Here is a 22161-nt window from a genome sequence, read left to right on the forward strand (position 1 = left end):
AAGACCTTGGCTTTAAAAAATGGAATTGGGAGTGCTGATTTTTTTTCTACATGGTCTGACCTTCTCTTAGAGTAGCAATACATGTTGAAACTATTTTGACAGCCTGCTGAATTTTATCTTACATCTCTCTTAAGTGCTATTTTATTTCTATGTACTTTCAGGAATTATTTACCTGACCTCAGCTCTTGGCCACCTGGCACGTTCCGCATTCTTCCTGACTGTTTCTGCACGGGATGGGGGTGGCCTTCCCTCTGCCAGCAATGCAGCTGTCACAGTAAACATCCTTCAGACTGTTTTGGTCCCTGCCATATTTGAGAGATCCCGATATAGCTTTTCTGTTCCAGAAGATGCACCTGAAGACAGTGTGATTGGCACTGTAAAGGCCAGAGAGCCTCCAAGTAAGTCACGTTCTCAGTCAGAGATTGTGTTGTATTTCTGTTGTGATCATTAACTGGAAATAGCTGTAGATTATCTTTTTCCCCACAAATCTTTGTGTTATTCATTCAGTCTGTCAGGCATTAAATAGAATATACCTTTGGTATTTACAGCAACTGGTGTAATGGCTGGTTTATCAGGATCTCTTTAGTTGGAGATTCATGGTACTCTCCTTGGTGGTCCATGGAGATTGGCAATGGCCTTCATTTTCTTCCTGAGGGATTTCTAAAATTGTAAATGAGGAGATAGGAAGCATGTTGTGTGAAAGCTTAAGTAAGTGTGACGGTCTGGCTCAAGTTAAAGCATTAGCCATGCAAGGCAAATCTCAGAGCAATACTTCAAATCAGAGAGTATTCAGAAGTTTCAGAGGATCTGCAAGAAGGGCTCCTGGCCACCCCTCAAAAAACCAAACCAACCAAACAAACAAAACCCCACATTGTCTCAAATTAAGTGGGGAAGTTTAGATGAATGTTTGCAGGACCTTTTGAAAATATATTTAATCCATCTGGTTTTGTTATCATTTGTAAATGGAAATGGATTAGCTCCTGACAGTCCTTGGTCATAAAGAGCCCTGTCCTGAGAGCCATATATATTTAGTTCCTATGCAGAGCAGTGGGATCTGTGAGTCCGCATAACAGCATGATGGTGCATCTGTAAATGTAAGGTCGTAGATGGCAAGGTTTCATACAAGCTTGATTAGTCAGGTCCTCCCATTTCCTTCTTTTGGGAAAAACTGTCCTCAGGATGGAGATAGCACCCGCTGTGTGGCCTTGGTAGAAAGCCTGAATCTTTAGACAGATTGTTCTTAAAGTAGCATCTGATGTATAAATGTTACAACAATGGTTATCCATGAACAGTAAGTTTATTAAAATACTTTTTTTTTTCAGGAAACTGCCACCTGTTTCATTCCTTTCTATAATGAATGCCTGTGTGTAGTGAAATTGCTCCCGCAAGACTAATTAAGGCGTGTTTTTTTTCTGTATTTTAGATCAGGGAGAAAAAAGAGGCTATTATGTGATTTTCTCTATAGAGTTTTGTAATACCAGTGTGATGAAAATCAAAGAATGCAGAAGTGGACAAACTGTATAGATTCATATTTTACTGAAGGGCTCCAGGGATGGGAAGAAGGAAGCATAAAAAGCCCAAGAATGTCAAACATTTGTGTAGCTTACATTAATTCCATTGAGTTTAACAGCATGCATTCTCCCCAGATGTTCTTGCCAATGTTTATGTTATCACTTCCATTTTTTTGTTACTCTTTTTGTTGTTTTTTTCCATTTCTAGATTCACTAGAAGTGGTTTCTTACAGAATTTGCTCTGGTGATCCACATGGGAAGTTCTCTATCGACCCCAGGTTTGGCATTATCCGCACCAAGAAACAGCTTGACCATGAAGCTCAGTCTATTGTGGTGCTCACTGTTCAGTCACAGCTGGGTGACTCCCCTGTCTACAGCAGCACTCAAGTCAACATATCTGTGATGGACATCAATGACAACCCTCCAGTGTTTCTTACCAAATCTGATAAGGTAACCATCTCACATACCCAGCCTCCTGGCACTGCTGTCTACATTGCTCATGCAGAAGACAAAGACAGTGGCCCAAATGGAGCAATCAAATACAGTATTGCAAGCAAGCAGTCGGATGCATTTAGCATTGATCCAAGTCTTGGAGTGGTAAACCTCACTAGGACGGTGCTTGCAGAAAAGCAGCAGGAATATACTCTACACATAGTAGCCGAAGACTGCGGAAGTCCTCCTCTGACTTCTTTGCTGATGTTGACTGTGGTTATTGAAGAGCAGAAGATGGGCCCTACTTTGGTCTTCCAAAGCTTGGTGTATCAAGTAGAAGTCAGTGAAGCTACCTCTCCAGGTGCCCAAATCCTTCAGGTTCAAGCCCACTCACTTGATCCACACAGCGTTACCTCCAACCTGATGTATTCCTTAGAGCCTAGCACTGATTCTGTTGCATTTGGAATCAGCTCTGATACTGGCTGGATTTATCTTCGGAAACATTTGAACTATGAATGCACACAGATGCTGAGTTTTAGAGCCTTGGTCAGCACATCTGAGGACGAAAACCTTAGGCAAAATGCAAGTACATCTATAATAGTTAATGTCCTGGATGAAAATGATCATTCTCCCATGTTTATGCGTGAGAGCTACTTCTTTGAAATTGAGGAAAATCCGATTCCCAGTGGTGTGGTTGGCACCATTACAGCTGTTGACAAAGACTCAGGAAGAAATGGACAGCTTTCCTATTTCCTTTTGTCTGATGGAAAATATTTCAAGATGAATTCCAACACAGGTAGCATTTTATGATTTGTAATCTGCCTAATATTACTTTTGGAAAGCAGCCTTCCCTAAGGGTCCGGAAGTAAAGTATAAAGCTTCCAGGAACTGCTGTGAATCTTTTTGGATGATATATGAACATTTTAACTTGGAGAGTCACAATTTGGGGAATGAAATAAACCAAATATATTTTCACAAAGAATGGACTAGCCCTTAGGATTTTTTTTTCCATGACTTTGTTCAGGTCACTTGGTCATAAGTTTCAGTGTTTGGCTGATTAAATTAAAGTAAGTTTTAAGTTATAGCTTCAGTAGTTCATATGAGAATTTTTTGCCTATGATCAAGTAGAGTTGAAAAGTACAAATCAGCCATAAGTAAAGGTACTTAAGAAATTAGACAAAGTGATTTAAAATACTTGTGAATGCTTCTGTAACTGACATCGAAACTGAGTTCATGTTGTACATGGCATCAGAGAAGTCAAATTGGCTGTGAGAAATTTTTCACAGCATAGGGTGTACTCTGCAGTGAATCCCAAATGCCCCAAGTAATAAGGGGTTATGTCTACACAGTATAACATCAGAGACCAGAGCATGGAGACCCTAAAGGAAGGGAATCCTTCAAGGGATACAGGCACTGTTAATAATCCAGTTTAGCAAAATGATATGTAGGAAGCAATGATCTGCTGTTTAAAAATTCCTATTTCCAGATGTCCAGTCCCCATGGGGAGTGAATAGGCTTTCCCAGAATTTCTTGGTATGAATCTCTAAATAAAAGCAGCCTTTGAGTACACTTATGGAACTTTACAGGCAAACAGAATACTAGGAGTTAATCAAGACGGTTTTTCAAAACTGTGTGGCTACCTGTGTAATGAGCTTTAGTCAACCGCAAATCTCCAGCTATTATTGGGTATGGCTAAGCAGACAGGGAGAATATTGGTCAGATTTATTTGCTGGGTTTACCAGAATTTATGTGAGACATAAGGGTTCATGATTAATGTACATAATTAATAAAGGCCCCTTGTCAGCAGTTAAACCCCTATGCTCATGTATTATCTGTCCTGGAGCGTGGTGAAGGCCAGATGGATTTCTTTGGAAGGTCAGCACTTTGGTTCATACTGTTTCATACCTTTACTCTGGGGCACCCAGTGTACAGTAAAACATGTCATAGGGTACTGAAGTACATATGCAAAACTGTGATTGACAGAATGTTTCTGCAGGATGGGGTTTGGAAAGCTGATGTTTTCATGTCGGTGATCAGGTGTATCAGAGGGCACATATCATTATTTCACATTAAATTAAATGCATAATTGCACGCACTGAGTGCTAGCACACAGTAAAGGCCTAACTCAATTTCTCCCCCTTTTTCCTTGGCCATCAGGCGAAATCATAAACTGGGCGGCACTGGACCGTGAGGAGCAGGCACACCACGAGCTGCGGGTGCTGGCGACGGACGCGGGGCAGCCCCGGCGCAGCGCCACAGCCACAGTGCGCATCGCCGTGCGCGACCGCAACGACCATGCGCCGCGCTTCCCACAGGGGACACTGCGCCGACAGGTGGGGCGGGGAACCGCGTGGCAGCACCCTGCAGCCACACCGCGCGCTGTGGGTCCTTCCAAACCAGGGCACTGCACACCGACAGATCTAAAGTGTTTCACAAGTGTAACTCTGTTCATATGTGCAGTGGCATCCCTTTTGATTTCTGACCTCCAAGCTTGCCATAGGAAAGATGTTCAAGTTGGTACTCTATGCAGGCTGTGACAGAGGGTTGCTAGAACTCTGTTATTTAACCATCTCCTGAAATGCTCATTGCACTCTAAATATTACCGAAATGGAAAATAGTGCAGCAGCTAAACTTTTATATTATGGTGAGGGATTTGTTTTAAGACTGGCTTTATCCGTGTATAATTGCAAATCATTTATGAACTGCTTGGTGACAGGTTTTGGAAGGGCAGCCGTCAGGGACACTTGTTGCCACCATCTTTGCAAAAGACTTCGATTCTGGAAACAACGGTGTTGTATTATATTCAATAGAATCAGGTAAGAATTTCAAGGGTTAATTAATACAAAAAGATACATTAAAATAACTAGCATTTTAGAAAAGCCACATATACAAGATTCTATGTTTATTTTTTGCCAGGTAGAATAAAGCTGCCTTTGTAAATAGAAATCAGCACCACCATGTGTTTTACAATGTATTTAAGGAAGTGCAAGCAGCTGCCTTTCCTCCCTTTGCTCTCTGCCCCCTCTTTCACGTAGTTTGGTTGCTTCTGTGGCTGGCCAGATAGTGTTCAAACAGCTCTCAGAAAAGACTAAGACCATGATCTTGTACTGTACAGTTTAATATTTCAGTCAGTTCAACATCTTAAAAGAAAAATTATCTCCCTTTTCCCATGACCAGTTGAAAGTTTTCTTGCTAAAATAACAGTTTGTGACAGTCTGAGACAGGGATCAGAGGGATCAGCAGCTAATCTGGGCAAACAATGAGGTTTGTGGTTTTTAGTTCAGGTTTTAGGCTTTGTTTAGCAGTGTGTTAACCTGACATAGCATGGCTGCTTAAAAACACTTTGCTTTAGTTTTCCCCATAATTCCTACATGTAATAGTTCACTTCTGGGGTAAGTGGTAGGATCCAGTTTTGTTTACAGTGACATTAATAACAGCACAGTCCCAAGTTAGAACATGAGTGGGACTGGGGCATTAATACTGGTAGGAGACATAGATGTGATGTCTGGATTTGCTGCATACCACTTGCTATGCTTTCATAAAAGTGAGAACTCTATCTATAACCAGGAAGGAAAACAGATCTGTTCCTCCTGCTTTTCTTCAGTATTGCTTCAAAACAGTAAGAGTTTCAAGGAACAAGACTACTTCTTTTTTGTTTGGTATCTGTTCTATTCTACCAGTTTAATGTAATCAATACTTTTTAAGCTTGGGATTTGTAGTCTATGGTAATTTGCATGTAGTTCTTACAGTTTCATCAGAGCAAGAACACATCATTCCCTTAATTTGGATATAAATGACTGCCTATTCCAGAGGGAATTGGATGGTATCTTAGACTTCTGCATTGTGAGTAAGAATATTTTGCACAAAAAAGATCCCCCTTGTGAGAAAGGGAATGAGTAGTGTGCAACCACGTGTTTGAAGAGTGATGGCTAGGCAATACAGGAAGTGTTTTTCAGGGTCTCTGCCTGTTCATGTATCTAACTATATCCCCTTCCTTTAAGCAGCACATTGGATTTTCTTACTGGCTTTACTGTAGGGCCCTCAGAGGGGAGTAAGTAGGAGTTGAAATTATAAAAATGACTAGCAACACAAAATATTACTGGTCTTGCTGTCTCTGGAAAGAACAAAAGCATAGAAACAGCAGCAAACACACCCCCTTCTCCCCCCCCCCCCCCACCTTTCAAATGCAAAAAAAAAACCACTAAAAATCCCTCCCAGCCTTGGAACTAGATATTTTCCTGATAAACAAATCCAGAAACAGCTGAGCTTCTCTGATACTAATTTTTGTTGTTGTTAGTTGGCTCACAGTCTTTAACATCTGGTCTTCTGTTTCATGGTGAAGTTTTTGCCTGGTTTATATTTAAAATAGTATTTTCTTGTTCTGGGACACTGTTCAGTACTTAAATATGAAGAAGAAACATGATCTGATTTACAGCCATGTTTGTTAAACAGAGAGACAGCAGGTTAGTTGGAGAGCTCCACGCAGACCCGTGCTCTTTCCTTTAGTCATGAGGCTGCCACAAGATGGAGAGCTGCAAATGTCAGTGTCAGCTGTTAAGCTTGTAAATGTTGCTGGGTGATTTTTTATATTCTTGAGATCTTAAAGAAATTTCGAGATAGCAGCAATATATTAAGCTATGCAGGAATGTTAATGACAAATGCCAACAAAATACATGAGGGCAAATCTGTAAAAGAACTATGAGGTTTGTACACTAGATGAATTTTAGGTTACAGACAAGTGTTTCCTTCAAAATGCCCCTTCCTCTTCCTAGAAAATTATCCTTTAAAATGTATGTGTATGGAAGTGGGTGGTCACATGACCCTACTTCCACTTCTGTGTTATCACTAATTCAGAGGGAGTTAATCCCAGCTGTGTGTACTATTTATTCCTCAGTGATGCTGGCAGTCGCAAAGTGATTTGCCTGTCTTCTTTTTGACTGGCAATAGGATATAGTATAGCATTTATAACAGAAATTAGTGTGTATTTATAGGCATCTGGAACTACTGCTTTGTGTGTTAAGTCTAGCATTGACAGAGGCTTTTACAGTCATATTTGGAGCAATTATGTGAATGCAACATTAGCCCTTGACTACACAAGTGCCAAGAGAAGCCTAGTTACACTGCTAACACGCACAAATTGGCAAGTGCTGTGCATGTGTCTGTGAAGAAGTCCTTGTTCCTCCAGAATGACTTGCAAGCAGAGTGCAGGGAGCATTCACAGACTTGCAGAGGGCTACATTTCTGCACAAGCCCTCATCATGTTCAGGTTCTTTGGGAGCCATGACCTTGCCTTCCTGTTTTCTGTTAAAGGAAACAACTTTTCCATCATCTCAAAGGAGAAGGACATGGTCACGGCACTAAGTATTTTAACACCTAGGAAAGAAATAGTTGTTCAGGAAATTAGGTAAAAAAACATAGCTTACTATCATTGTGTGCTGAGGTCACTAATCTATGAGAAATCTCTCGTGTTATTTTCGGTCTGCTTTCTGGGCCATCTTGCCTAAATGCCAGTTTCTGTAAGGCCTGAATCTTCAGCCAGCCAAACTTCACAGTAACACACTGCTTGATGTTTCTCAGGGCACCATTGCTTTTTTCTTTTTGGTTCTAAACTACAATTTCTCTGATAAACTTTGAGAGCGCAGAGCTGAAAGTGTCTTAGTTTTGGAGGACCTCATGTAAATGAAAGTCTGGCCAACAGTTGGACAAGACAGAGGTGAAAAATTTAATTGTAAAAACATATGTATTTATTGGCAGGTTACTTTTGCAAGCTCAAGGAAAGACTGGGGCCATTGGATTCTTGTTTTTGAGAGATTCATTTTTTTTCTCTTCCATGCTTCATCTGCTCTTTCCAGTTTCCTTATTTCTTATCCATTTCTCCTATACTTTCTTCCTTTTCTTCTCAGATACAAAAGGACATAATTAGGGTATATGATATAAGCAGCAGTTATCTAATTCAGGTGACTTATGGAGATGAGAGCTAAGGAAATATTTCTGGAAATGCAATGAGCTTGAGTTTTTAGACCAATGACTGACATGCTGTATAGGTGTTAAACTTTTTTCTCAGTTTAAAAGTTTTTTCTGAATTTCAATCAAATGGCTACACTTGGAATACATTTTTAAAATAAATTAATAAAAATACCAAAAAAACAGATATGGGCATTTCTGTTTTGACTGTCTTTATAATGTGGCATCAGATAAAAAAAAAATGAAAATGTGAAACACTTACAAAATGGAAGTCCCAAGGGATTTTTCTTCTATACAATGTCTCTTTCCTATATTTTCAGACTTTTTTGCCACCAAAATATGCACAAAGCTATTTCATGCAATATTTGAATTTTAGTGTAACTCTAACTGTAGGTTTTACCAAAATACTGAAAATATATGCATGCATTCACATTGTGGTCTGTTTCTCATATCTCCTGTGACTTTTGCTTAGCTGGGATTTTGTGTCATTAAACATTATATGGAACAAAATAGCAGATCTGTGACTGTAGATATATTGTTGGGACCTACACCAGAAAAGTAACCAAAAAGCTATTTATGAAAACAGTAATATAGCAGCATTAATATTTCAAAACTACCATGAAGAATGCAAAATGCAAGCCTGTTTCATTCAATATAATTGTCTTTATATATTTCCTTTTTTTGGCAATTTCCTTGTTAATGTTCCAGACAGCAAGACTCAACTCAGAAGCGACTGATGGAGAATTAGAAAGCTATATCCACTCAAAAAATAGCAGAACACTATTGAAAAAACCTCCTATTTGTTGGTTGTGAAAACCCAGTTTTCTAATTAGTTTGCTATGTGTTTTTTTCTTCAAATGTTACAGGTGCAAATATTTTACAGTTGCAGATGATATAATTGGATACAAAAGTGAACATCTATATGTGCAGTTAACTAATTTGAATGTGTGGATTTAGAGAATGTAAACAGCTTCATGCTCACTTAGGTGCCTATGGAAATATAGTTGTTTATGTGTGTTTTGTGTGCTACATCTGCACTGAATTTGTTTTTACCACAGTTGCTTACTGTAATAGCGACTGTTATGCTGCATGACTTTATTTAATATGCCACCACACCTTATTAAAAATTCACATACCAAAAAGCTGTTTAGTAAAGCTGGATAGTATTCTAAGAGAGAAGTACTTATAACAACTGTGATTTTCTCAGTTTCTGGTGATGTATACAGAGTAATAGACACTTTTCCATTTTACTAAAATTTGAAAGTAATTTGTATTCTATTTCTTGAACACGGGGGAGCTATGTATCAGTCTGTTTTCCCAGGGGAGGTTTAGAGTGGATATTAAGAAAAAATTCTTTACTTAATGGATTGTCAGGCATTGGAACAGGCTGCCCAGGGAGGTGGTGGATAAATACATCCCCAGATGTATTTAAAATACATGTAGACATGGTACTTAGGGACATGGTTTTGGGGATTTGACAGTGTTGGTTAAAGGTTCCACTTGATGATCCTAAGGATCTTTTCTTCAACTTAAATGATTCTCTAATTCTGAGTCATGAAGAGCTATTTATTCATCTGTGGTAAAATTATTCATTGCAACTCTCAAATAAATGATGTGCCTGCAAGTAATAACTTTAATTAAAAGCCACTTATTATTAGAGTGCCACCAGTCCTCGATTAAAGATATAGGCATAATTTCCAATATTCACATGTTGCTGTGCAACAGCTCACTGTAAGATTGTAGCTACCCCCACTGGCTGCTGAGCACAGGGAGGGCAGGTGGCATGGCTGCCGTCACAGTGTATCGTAGGGGTCAACAGTGCTCTTTGCTGGCCCCGTCATCTGTGAGTCATAGGAGATACTTGACCCTTCAGGCCAGTTTGGAGACTAAGACTTAGTTCTTTCTCTGGCCCTGTCTGCCAAGGTTAGAAATAGGACAACCAGTCCTGGGCTATCTGTCACCCTCCTGATGCACACACCATTGGTGTGAGTCAAGTTGGTACAAAACTGGGCTGTTGCTTTAGTACTCAATGCAGTTTCTCCCCATATTTTACTAAATCCACATTAAGTGGTTTCTAATAAGTAAGTACTCAGTGAAGGAAGAGGAGGTGAACCAAAGAAGCCAGAGATCCAAATGAGCGCAGCAGGTTCCATTCCTCTGGGTCCTGCTGCTTTTCACTGTTCATTACAATGTTCAGTACTATGGAGGCAAGCTGTTACTGATTTGCACTAACACATACCCATTTTTACCCCACAGAAGAGGATATAAGATACTTCCAGATTGATGCTGTCAGTGGAGAGTTAAGAACAACCCGGCCTCTGTCACATGCTGAGAGATCGGACTACAGAATGATGGTGATAGCCAAGGACCAGGGGATGCCTTCGCTTCAAGGACGTGCTGCTGTTTACATCCAGGTACTTATTTACCTTGTACAGATAGAGCAATTATGTTAAATTCTTAGCTTTTTTGGAGGATAAAGCCAATTTTGGAAGAAGGTTGGGAGAGAAACTGAAAAAAGGAAGAAGTTCAAAATTGTAAGCACCTTGCCTCATGGTAATTTTCCTTAGCTGTTTTTCTGTTGAGTGAGGATATGAGAGGGCAGACTCATTTTGATTTGTTAAGAATGCACAACAACATTCTGGATCATCTTGCAAATCGATGATGCTTGTGCTTTAGGAGATAATTGGAAACACTGGGAAATAGGAGGAAAATATCCAGGTAGGCAGAAAGAAAAATATCAAGTGGGACTGAAAGTGGGGAAGAGAGTGGCCTTTGTTTTCTCCACTAAGGTGCTCTCTTTTCTAAATTCTCTCTCTGTAACCTTGTATAAGGATATCTTATTTCTTTGTGCTGATTTATACATGGCTGCTCTTCTTGGGAGTGTGAAATGCAGCATGTGCTCATTCCGTAACCAGCCACCTGCTGTTCATTGAGCCACAGTGAGGCTGCTTTGTCCAGGCCACCTGTGCACTCCTCTGTCAGAGGCTGAATGTCATTGAGGCTGCTATTTTCAAGTCACCCTAAAGATGGGTAATTTTGGATAGCTTGTAGCTTCAGTCCGGGCAAGGCAAATGCTGTTCCCACAGTTAAAGAGAGTTAAAGGACTCCTCTCCCTGAGCAACGGGAGAAACATCAGGTGATGAACTGACTGTAACTCCCATTCCATGTCTCCCTGCACTCCTGGAGGAGGAGGGAGTGGTGGGGGGAAGGTGTGTTTTTAAGCTCTTATTTTACTTCTCATTATCCTGCTCTGATTTTGTTTGCAGTAAGTTCGGTTTATTCTCTAATTCTAGTCTGTTTTGGCCATGATGGTATTTACTGAGTGATCTCTCCTGGTCCTTAGCTCATGAACCTTCATTATCTTTTCTATCCCCTGTCTAGTGGCAGAGGGGAGTGAGAAAGCAGCTTTGCCAGTACCTGGCATCCAGCCAAGGTCAGCCCACTACACATTACAATATTCATGATAACAGTGGGAAAATATTGCAGTCTTTGTGTTTTGGTTGCAGGTGATCCCACTTCCCAATGGGAGATCTGGCTTCTCTCAGGACTTCAAGCACTTTGTCGTACCTGAAAATTTTAAACCTGCACAAGTGTTGGATTCTCTGAAGGCATTGAGTAACCATCTAGCACTTAACAGGAAACTGCGTTTCTGTATTGCTAAAGATGATAATGTTCATTTTGAAATAGACAGCTTGACAGGAGACCTTTATCTTTCCAAGGAGCTTGACTATGAAGCAGATTCGCACTTTCTTTTGCAAGTTATTATAAAGGATTATTATAATCCCTCACAAAATAGCACTGTCTTCCTAAGTATTGATGTGGAAGATAAGAACGATCATTCTCCACATTTTCAAGATGACTTTGTAGTGATTGGCATAGAAGAAAATGTACCCATTGGCACTCTGGTTTACACATTCAATGCAAAGGATGGAGATGGCAGTTTTCTGAACAGCAAAATAGAATATTCCTTAGAAATAAGTAACACAGGTGAAAGTCCATTTCTTATTCACCCTTTGTATGGCACCTTGACCACCGCTTCTCCACTGGACAGGGAGATTACTCGTTCTGTCATCTTGACGGTGTTTGCAGAGGACCAGGCAATAAATCTGACTGATCGTCGGCTGGATTCCCTGGCTGTCAAAATTGTTATTTTAGATATCAATGACAACAGTCCCAGTTTTATGTCTTCACCTCTTTCCTATGTCATGGAGGATGTGGAGGTGGGCTTCCTTGTACACCACATAGTTGCAAAGGATCCTGATGAGGGAAGAAATGGACAAGTTACGTATCACATTCTTTCAGGCAATGAAAACAAAGCATTTGTACTGGATAAAATCACAGGTAATGTGACTTGTCTTCTCTGGGGTTCCTTGTGTTGTGATTCTCACAGTAATATTTGAGAGTGCATACCATACAATAGTGAAATACCACATTAGTGTGGCACTCTGCCCAGGTGACTTATTGTCCTCAGGGGTGATTGCCTTGGGCAGAGCACCACATAAGCAGGGCAGTGCAGAGCACAGTTGTCAAGCACTGTGAGAGTCAGCTCAAAAATTTTGGCATAACACTGTTACTGTGTTGTGTAGGTGTACTGGGGCATCTTCCAATGGTGTATTGAGGAAGGTGGGAAGAAAATGCAGGCAGTGAAATACTTCATTCTGATTTTGGTAGGATGCATACTTAAAGCATACATGTTATGCATAACATACATAACATGTATGTTATGATATGGACACATGAGGAAAAGCAAAGTTGAGATGAGGGAGTCTGCATTACACAGTGGTGGAATGTGTTCAGTGGAGGCTCAAAGTGCTGATGAATTTCATTCTTCAGCTCTCTAAAATTCTCTAACTATTATACTATGTTCTCACAAATGCAAGTATCACCTTAATTGCTGTAATATGTTCTGGTTCTTATTCTGATTTTGAATCCATTAGGTGATGCAGCTGACACTGATTTGTAGAGCTCCTAACTGCATAATTTACATGCAAAAGAAGACAAATATTTAAACACTTTAATTTTCCATGAATCCAAATTTCCCTGGATGCCAAAGGTAGTATTTCTGGGCCAATTAGCACTGTAGAGGGAATCACAGGTAATGAATGACTGCAAAGTCCAGAAGCCTTGCAGTAGTGGCATGGCAATGCTACATTGAAGCTGTGAGTGCTGGAACAGCTGGGATCCAAAGCTGGACCAGGGTACTTTTTTAAAAACCTTTTTTCTTTAAACTAGGAGTCTTAACTACAGCCCAGTTTCTAGACCGTGAGGTTCAGGAGCGCTACAGTTTGGCAGTCATGGCTCTTGATGACGGCAGCCCAGCTCTCTCTGCCACACAAGTTCTAACCATCATTGTTCTTGATGTAAATGATGAGGCCCCAGGATTTCTGAAGCAACTTTATGAGACTGCAGTTCATGAAAACCAAGATCCAGGGGAGTTTGTCATAAGAGTGGAGGCTGTGGATCGAGATGCAGGTAATTTGTGTCCTTCTGCTTGTAATTTACTTGTGGACTGTAGTGGACCAATCCAATCTTGATGCCAACAGCATGTACAGCTGTTGTGCTTTTCCCAAGGTAATGTATGTCTTTCGAGTTTCCAAACTTGAGCTCTGGTTCAGACTCTTAATCTTTAATTAGAGCTTGGAGCTATTCTGACTTGCACTTTGAGGTAGTTTCAGCTCTGATGGGTATATTAAATGTAAAATATGTTCTTGTGTGACACAGTATATTGTAGTTTCACATGAAGAAAGCCAACGTTATAAATCAGCGAACAGTATTCAACTCTAAGTTAATATCTGAACATTTTGTCGCTCTCAGAGCATTTTGGATAGTTTTAAAGCAGTTCACTAGTCTAGAGTCCTGCTTTGTAGCAGAACCGGCAAATGTGCACTCATCTTTTCTGACCAGAGAGGGGCACTGTTATCCAAGATTTTCAAGCTGGTTGAGCTACGAAGGAATAGTGGAAGCTGCTCCGGGTTTTAAAGAGGCTTTTTACATTCTAAAGACTGTTAATGCATTGCTTTTCAAAAATACACAGAATGGAGAAATAAGATGTGGGGATGGTTCATCTCCTCAGTGAATCACATATAAGAACTAAACCTGAGAGAGTCTGCTAAGCAACAAAAAAATCCCTCCAGTTCTTCAACTACTTGCTCTTTTGAACTGTTTAAAATGCATAGCATATGATGTTAGTTAGTCCGTGTGCTGGAGCACTTATACAACGACTGTGTGATAAATAATAAAATCTGAAAAGAGAGTTAAATATTACAATACTGCCATCTTTGGCCCAAAGGTAGTCTCTGCTCTGTGGATGACTTCATTTTTACAGTGGGTTCACTTTCTGTACTTTCTTTAGAATTGTGTAAGACTGTGCTATCTTAAAAACAGATAATGGAACTTGTTAGCAAAATAATCTTATGTATTCAGTAAGAGTTGTAATTTTAATGTAGAACACATATTTATTACAAAAGGCTGCTGTGGGCTCAGTAGAGGTATTATATAGAAAAGACATTTCCCCACAAGTATGTAAAGTGTTTAGAAATTAGGAATGTGTAGGTATGCCTGTCTGTTATGATCTCCATAACAGCTGAGCTGACTGCAGTCTGCCTCTGTATCTCACTCCTCTAAATATTTTCTTTCTTTTGTGGATCACAAAAAAGGTGATACTTGAAGAAAGGTTTGGAAGATAAGGGAGACAACTGAGAATTTGATTGAGTTCTTCTCCCTCCTTTTCCATCCCTTATATTTTTTTCACGTCTTGTGGGAAATACAGCAGAAAGGAACTTTCCAGAGCAGCTAGTGGGAGGGAGTCGGGGTGGCTTGGCAGGGTGGAGAGGAAGGGCATTCCAAGTGTACTGGGTGGCACAGTGTGTGCCTGCCTGTGCAGACACTTTGGGCTGGAGCACTGTTGTGGCTAATGGTTCCTTCCTGCTAGGTTTTTTTAAGTACATTTTCCAGGAACCACAGTCCTTCTGTTGGGTCTTTTTCTTACATTTGCGAGATTTGGCCCCATGTCGTGGGTGTGTCATACTATTGTTTCAAATCAATATTGAAGTGATATTCATAATGTAAGAAAATTTGATTTATATAGGAGTCAAATATAATGCTACTCACTTTTCTTATGCTTTTGGAACACAGTTTTGGAATAAAATTACTCCTGTCATGGTGTCCTTTTTTTGTTTTTCAATAATTTTTTTTTACACACTCTTTAAATTGCAGTTCAGTTCCCATTAATATTTGCATAGTCTCAGTGGAGGACTTTTTCCCATCACACTTTTTTTGTTCACTTTGTATGTTCCTTGAATGACCACTGGGAGGAACTAGTCATTATCAACCTTTTGTTTTATTTTCCTTTCTACTTCATTCTCTATGACTGGAAGGGCGTCTTTTTGGGGAGAAAGTAAAACTTCTGACTTGGCAACGGTTTTCTTTCACATGAATATCCCTGAAAACTTTTTTCAGCTACCTCGCTCCTGCGCATTACAACACCTGTACTTACTGCATCTCTATGTGGCCTGACTCGGGGAGCCTTTAGGGAGCCCTTCATGCCCTCAACCCTACCCAGCTGACATCTGATAGCTCAACATCAGTAAATGCAAGTGTAAAAGACGTTAACATTGGAAAATATGCATATTGGAAAAATACACATGGCAAAGCAAAGATACCAGCAGCATGTTTAAGATAGGTCAGGTTTTTTTCTTGAGGTAGGTCTTTGCAGAAGACTAAACTAGCAAACCAAACTAGCATTTGGCAAGGTCTTCTTTTAAGCTGATGTGCACCTCTGTGGTTCAATAGTTATGTCTGGAGCCTTAGGAAAAAAATCTTAAAAGGTTAATAGAAACCATTGACTTTGAGTTATGAGACAGAGCTTACTGCCATCCATTAGACATTATTGTAAAGTCCTATAAAGATGAAACTTGAATCTGGATTTGGGGCAGGGGGGACATTTTTTTATTTCAGTTTGGAATTTCTGCTCCTAAAGTGTGACCAGTCTACTGAATAATTAACCAGCAAGTTGGATTGAGTGCAAATGTGCTAGCTGCTGTGCTGTGGTGTAGAGTCAGCATGCTCCTCTCCTGGGCAGGGTGTGCAGCTTTTTCCTAATGCTACTTTACACTCCTAGCAGTTGGATATGGGAAAGGAGTCAGTAAATGCTTGGTAAATAAATGGAATTAAAATGTCACATATCTATGTTCTTTAAGGGCTAAAAGTTTTAACTTCAGCATTGTGTGAGTAGTCAACTTGGATGGCATCAATGTTTTTCTGCCCTAGTTGTGAATAGTGTCCATTGTGGAATTTACTGGAGAAGGACCTGGGTTGAAGCAACTCAATTGCAGGAGGCAAGAAGCTAATACTATCAGACTTGCAGCTTTGTGTCTCTTTTTTTTTTTCATCTTTAGCATATTGGTGATAAAGGATAGATAAATGCAAGCAGAACTGTGAATAGATTTTAAAATATAGTTGAATGTTTTCTGATATGAGCAGATCAGATAAATTACATGTTAGTAACCTGAGACTTTGAAGACATTCACCTTGATTGTCCTCACTGATGTGATTTTTCTTCCTTCTTCTGTAAAGATGAAAGGATTTCTGTAAGTCATTTTTCCTCCTATTGTATAAATCCCACCCTTGACTTAGTTTAGGTGTAAATGCTTTCATGGTAGTAATTCTCTTAATCAAATTTCAGTAGCACTGTCAACCACTTAAGAAAGCTGTTCAAAGGCAAATTAAGTTGAGTATGGTAAAACCTGTAGACTGTTTCTTCTCTCACATGGGTGTTTCTCCATCAAATCCAGTGCAGATTGTCTTGTGCTTGACTGCAGCAGATGAGAACAGGCAGGCAATGTTTGCATGTGACTAGAAGCATCATGTAATTTTTCAGGCATGCCAACTGTCCCTGCCTTACTAAAGGACTAATTCTCGTGGGAAAAACACAGAATGGTTGACTGGAATGTAAGAAAATTTTTTTTAAAAGGGCACAATAGTCAAATCCTTCAGGTATAACGTAGGATTAAACTCATTAAAGGTAATAATACAGGTGTGATGGAGATGACATTATACTTTCCTTGGAAGGATGTTTCGACTAGAAGAAATATGAATTATCTTACAACCATAATAGGTAAGAATGTTGAGTCTCATTTCCTGTTCAACTAAGGCAGGCAATTTGAAACAAAGGTTTCTAAAACCTTTAAAAGTTTTAGCCTGTTTCCTAGAGAAAGATGGGAAGGCTAATATCCCTGCACTCTATGCAACTGGTAGGGCCGATCAGGGACTGTGTGGAATTGTCATTCAGAAGAACCTGGAGGGAAAAGAAAGAGACAAATAAGTAGACCTGAATTTGAGAAGTGTTGCTGTGTTTTACTAAGATTTCCATTCTGTTTTACAGGGCTGAATTCCTTGCTTCAGTATGAAATCTTACCAGGAGCTGGTTATGAGAAATTCAAGATGAACTTGGACAGTGGAGAACTTGTAACAGCTGCATCACTGGACAGGGAAACCCAGGAGGTTTTCAATATTAAAGGTAGCAGTGTGAAATATCTATGAATGCCTCTAGAATGGGAAGTGGGAGTGAGGTGTTACTATAAGCATTACTTTTTTCATGCCTTCTGTATTAGATGCAAGTGGTAAGATTTTCCAGTGCAGAAGAAGTACAAATAACTGTCCTACTTTGATATTATTAAAGAGCATCTGTTGTTGCAACCACAACCACTGAATGAAAATTTCTTTCTTTTTATTGATCTTAGTTTTGGTTCGGGACAGTGGAACTCCGTCGCTGTCAAGCACGGTGACAGTAATCTGCACAGTGCTGGATGAAAATGATCACTCTCCCAGATTTCTTCTTCCTCCCTCTGAGATCTTTATTCCAGAGAACCAACAGCTTTCTGTTGTTTACATTATGCGGGCTGTAGATATGGATACTGGCAGTAATGGAGCTCTAAGATACAAAATAACTGGTAAGTTATATTCCATCATTTTGTTAGTATAAATGAGGGAAATATTTAAACAGTAGTATCTGAGTTTTGGGCTAGTCTTGACTTTACCAGGCCTTCTGAGCTCCCATCTTGTCCACATGCTTCTTTTATGTGGAAAAGAAAAGAGATCTTTCACCCTTTTGTCAGCACGAATGAGCACTTCCCAGGCATACTTTCATTCTGTGTTCTGGATTTGAAATAGTGCAGAACAGAGAATCAAAAAAAATAACAAATGCTGGAATGAGGCATTAATCATGAAGGCATAATTTTTGTCCTTTTTGTTATGGTTGTAGAAGACTGAATGTAAATATTCCCTTGAAAATATACCCAAGAATTAATTGAAATTTATTTATTTAATGCTATTTTTAAAATTTTATTTCATGAGAGCTTCTTTCACCCAGCAATTAGTAATGTCATAGTTGGCTTCCATCTTGCCAAATTCTCCCTGTGTCCACTATGCCAGTATAAGCTCCATAGCTGTTCAAAGCCTCCTGTAGTATCTTTGGACAAGTACAAGTTTGCTGTGCTTACTTTGGTTTGTGGCTCTCAGCAGTAGCTCAAATGTAGGCAGAAAGCTACTGTGGTAAAAACCAACACATTTTTCTTTGAAGAAACAGTTATGAATTCCTTTCTTTTTTCTTGGTTTTAACGTTGTGATCTTTATGACATTTAATTTAGTTACCTTTGGTCTTTCTGCATGTTATAAAGTACGTAAGCCATTCACTGTTACTAAAAATGCTGACTTTTCAGTTGACTGCTTCATATTTATTCCTAGTGCTCCCGAATCATGACCTTACCCAACTGTTGAATTCCAAGAGATAGGTTTGTAGAAGAGAACTGGGAGCAAGCAATTACAATTGTCAGCAATGCTTTTTAGATTTGTGGAATTTGTGACTAAGGTTGGGAAGAGGTCACTTCATGGAGCAGCATAGATGCATGAACTTTTGTCAGGTGGGCTGGTTTGGGAAAAAAAGATATGCATCTGGCCAAAAAGCCAGTCTGTAAATTGATATGACATTCTACATTTGCTATCATTGCCACTCACTGATTTAAATGAAATACAGGTTTAAATTTGTATGAGAAATAAAATATGTGAAAGGCACATGACCACACTGGCTGTATGAGCAACTGGACCTTGTTATTGCAATTAGTGTAGAGCATTCACAAGGGGTTCTTTTTTAAAAGTAGCTGTTTGTGATCATTTCATTTTTTGTATTTGAAAGGTGGAAATATTGGAGAATACTTCACACTAAATAACACGTCAGGCAAGCTGCTGGTCACTCGTAGCTTAGACAGAGAAGACATCAGCAATTTCACTCTTGTAATTGAGTGCCATGACCTAGGCAGTCCCTCAAGAAGCTCTACTGCACAGCTCTATCTAACAGTTCTGGATGAAAATGACCACAGCCCATTGTTTGCGAAGACCCAGTATCAAATCTCTGTGACAGAAGACTTGGAGGAAGGCTCAGCCATCCTGGACCTCTCTGCTTCTGATGAAGATGCTGGCCTGAATGGTGAAGTTATGTACTCCCTTATTGATGACACCTATGGAGCATTTGCCATCAATAGTGTCACAGGATCCATCGTTACTACAAAGACACTGGACAGGGAGACCAAGTCCCAGTACACTTTTAGGGCTGTGGCAAGTGACTGTAGCACCCATTTTCCAAGGAGTACCACTGTCAGTGTTGTGGTGCATGTTAATGATGTCAATGACAATGATCCCGTTTTTTTGCAGAATCCTATCAGGGTCTTTGTGCCTGCTGAAACTGCTGTGAATGAGACAGTAGCTACTGTGAGAGCAGAGGATGTGGATCTGGGATCAAATGGAGCTGTTGTTTTTAATTTGATGATGGCAGAAACTGTATTTCAGGTCGATATGAAGACAGGTGACATCATTCTTCGGGAGCCCTTGGCTTCCAAGGACTTCAGTACCCAGCAGTTAGTAACAGCTTCAGATCAAGGCATCACACCTCGAACAGCCACAGCTATGGTCATTATCTTTACAGAAGAGCAAGAGGAGGTGATCTCATTCAGCCACAGCCTGTACGAAGCAAGTGTGCCTGAGAACAGTGCAGCAGGTGGGTGTGAAATCCCTCTTCTTGTGTCACCAATCTCCCCTCCTTTTGGAATGGAAATTGTAATGAATAGTGTAGGAAAACCTTTTTTTTTTATGTGCAGCAGCAGGGCAAAGTTGATGTGGATGTAGCCAATACCCATTTGCCCCTTTCAAATGCACCAACATGAAGAAGATGCAATGGAGGAGGCATTGTCTAATCATCAGTGGGGTTCATTCATTTAGCAAAATTACCTTAATGATGGGCAGACAGCATCTACTTGTTTCACTGGGCAGTGCACGAGCTCAGATGAGTTGAATGTTGGGAACCAGTTGCAACCTGGCATTTCTTGTTTTCACAAAACCCTTCACAAACTGAAGTAGCTTTCATAAATTCCTTACTGAAGTTTGAGACTTTGCAGAAGAAGGAGAAAGGGGAGTAGGATGGGGTAGAGGAGGTCAGAGTCTATTGGTACATGGTCACTTGGACATGCGTCTACAGTGTCTCTCTAGGTAGGGACTGCACTATGGAATGGCACCTATAGACTAACCAGCTTCATCACAAGGTGCTTACAGATTTATTTGAATTTGTTCTGGATATTGATGAGAATTACTACTCCACTTTTTATCATTCAAAGAACATTAATAGTTATCCCTTCAGCCAATTAGATGTGGTATCTTCTCCTACATCAGGGATTGGTTCTGTCCTGATGAGGGGCACAAAGGAATGGCTTTCACATATTTCTGTCCACAAATCTCACTATTTAATTGGCCAGATATATTTAAAAATCTGACTTGCACTATATTCTCAATTAAAACAGCTCATGAGGTTCACCTTGAACAAGTAATTTCTCTTCTATATTATAATTCAAACTTCCCTCAGTAAAACAAAAGCAGTATTCCCTTATATACTAAGAGTTTTGTGAGACTAGTGGATTCCTAGATCTTGAGTAACAGCCTGTATATTGGATTATAAATCAGTAAATAAGAAATGTGTTGGTAATTTTGGAAAACCAATCAATATTCTTGGATGATTGCAAACAGAAGAGAGACTGAAGGGTGAAGATGGCTGTTGCAGTAATTACTGCTGTGGTTATTCAGCCATTCCTTCCTCTATGCTTGTTTGGGACTACAAGCCAAATTTTTGAATTGTTGCATTTAACGAAAGAAAATAAAGATCAGATCTTTATTGCAATAGATAAACTGCTCTGTTCCTAGATTTTTTTTCAGCGTAGATGTGTTCCTGGGTCAGGCTAAAAAGCCAGCCTGAAATTACAGAAATGCCCCAAGGAACTGTGGTATCAGAATGCCATTGTGTTCTCCAATTCAATCTATAGAAATGTAATTAAGATTCAATTTAAATTGTTTTGATTAAAGGAAATTTAGCAAAGCTTCAGGGTAAACAGGCGGGTTTGATCACAAAAAGTTAGTTTGTGTTTAATAGTACTTCTATTTGCTAAGAAGATCAAATTCTTCTAAGAATATAAGAGATTTTACCAAATATTAGTACTGTTTGTCTCTGTTTATACTATTTTCCTTTTTTCATAAGCACAAATAAATATCAAATATTTTACATTTCAGTGGGGAAGAAAAGCATGATTGTAATTAAAACTCTCATAGAAGTTAGCTTATAGGATAGATGTGATCCTGGGACCCCTACAAATGTGAATGGTACCAGTGTATTCAGTCCAGGGAAGATTTACATTACATACTGATTATTTGTAGAACTGGTATTAATAAATGTGGCTTCTCTTTATAATTTTATTTCTGCCTTAACTGATGGAGAGGAAAAATGCTACGTTTATTTTAAAAAGAATAAAAAATGTGAATAATATAAATGACAAAAACCAAAGCCAAGAGTCCTTAGTTTTAATTTAGTCTAAACCCATCAAAAGGGCAAGTGCCTCAGGAACTGGTCCTTGTGGTCACATTTTCTTTAAGTGTTTAACCTCCAAGTTTAACGACCTCTAGAAAACCCTTTTTTTTTTTTGTTTAATATTGAATAATTAATGTCTTTAAATATTATACACTGTACTACAGCAGGCACTTAGAAGCTAATCAATAAATAATCAAGCGACTGTGCTCTTCAGAGGGTAAGAAACCTTTCTTATTTACCCAACTTTTAGTTGAATGGTTGTTTGCCTAACACTTGGACATGGATTCACCAGTAAAACTCTTGACTCCTCTATTTTTTTATTAGGTATCAGATATGTGTCCCCTCATTCTTTAA

The 22161-nt window shown here is 39.4% G+C and overlaps 1 protein-coding gene across 1 annotated transcript in view; it reads left to right on the plus strand.

Annotated features, from left to right (window-relative positions):
* LOC119700910 (protocadherin-23-like) overlaps positions 1-22161 on the plus strand; it is a 101662-nt gene that overhangs the window by 59715 nt on the left and 19786 nt on the right. Inside the window, exons 4-13 of the mRNA XM_038136620.1 lie at positions 162-398; positions 1720-2739; positions 4101-4276; positions 4660-4759; positions 10164-10321; positions 11414-12248; positions 13140-13379; positions 17290-17424; positions 17648-17857; positions 19099-19956. Coding sequence (XP_037992548.1) covers positions 162-398; positions 1720-2739; positions 4101-4276; positions 4660-4759; positions 10164-10321; positions 11414-12248; positions 13140-13379; positions 17290-17424; positions 17648-17857; positions 19099-19956 — 3969 coding nt within the window. The remainder of the gene's footprint in view (positions 1-161; positions 399-1719; positions 2740-4100; positions 4277-4659; positions 4760-10163; positions 10322-11413; positions 12249-13139; positions 13380-17289; positions 17425-17647; positions 17858-19098; positions 19957-22161) is intronic.

This window comes from Motacilla alba, chromosome 4 (genome assembly GCF_015832195.1).
Source record: "Motacilla alba alba isolate MOTALB_02 chromosome 4, Motacilla_alba_V1.0_pri, whole genome shotgun sequence".
Lineage (NCBI taxonomy): Eukaryota > Metazoa > Chordata > Aves > Passeriformes > Motacillidae > Motacilla > Motacilla alba.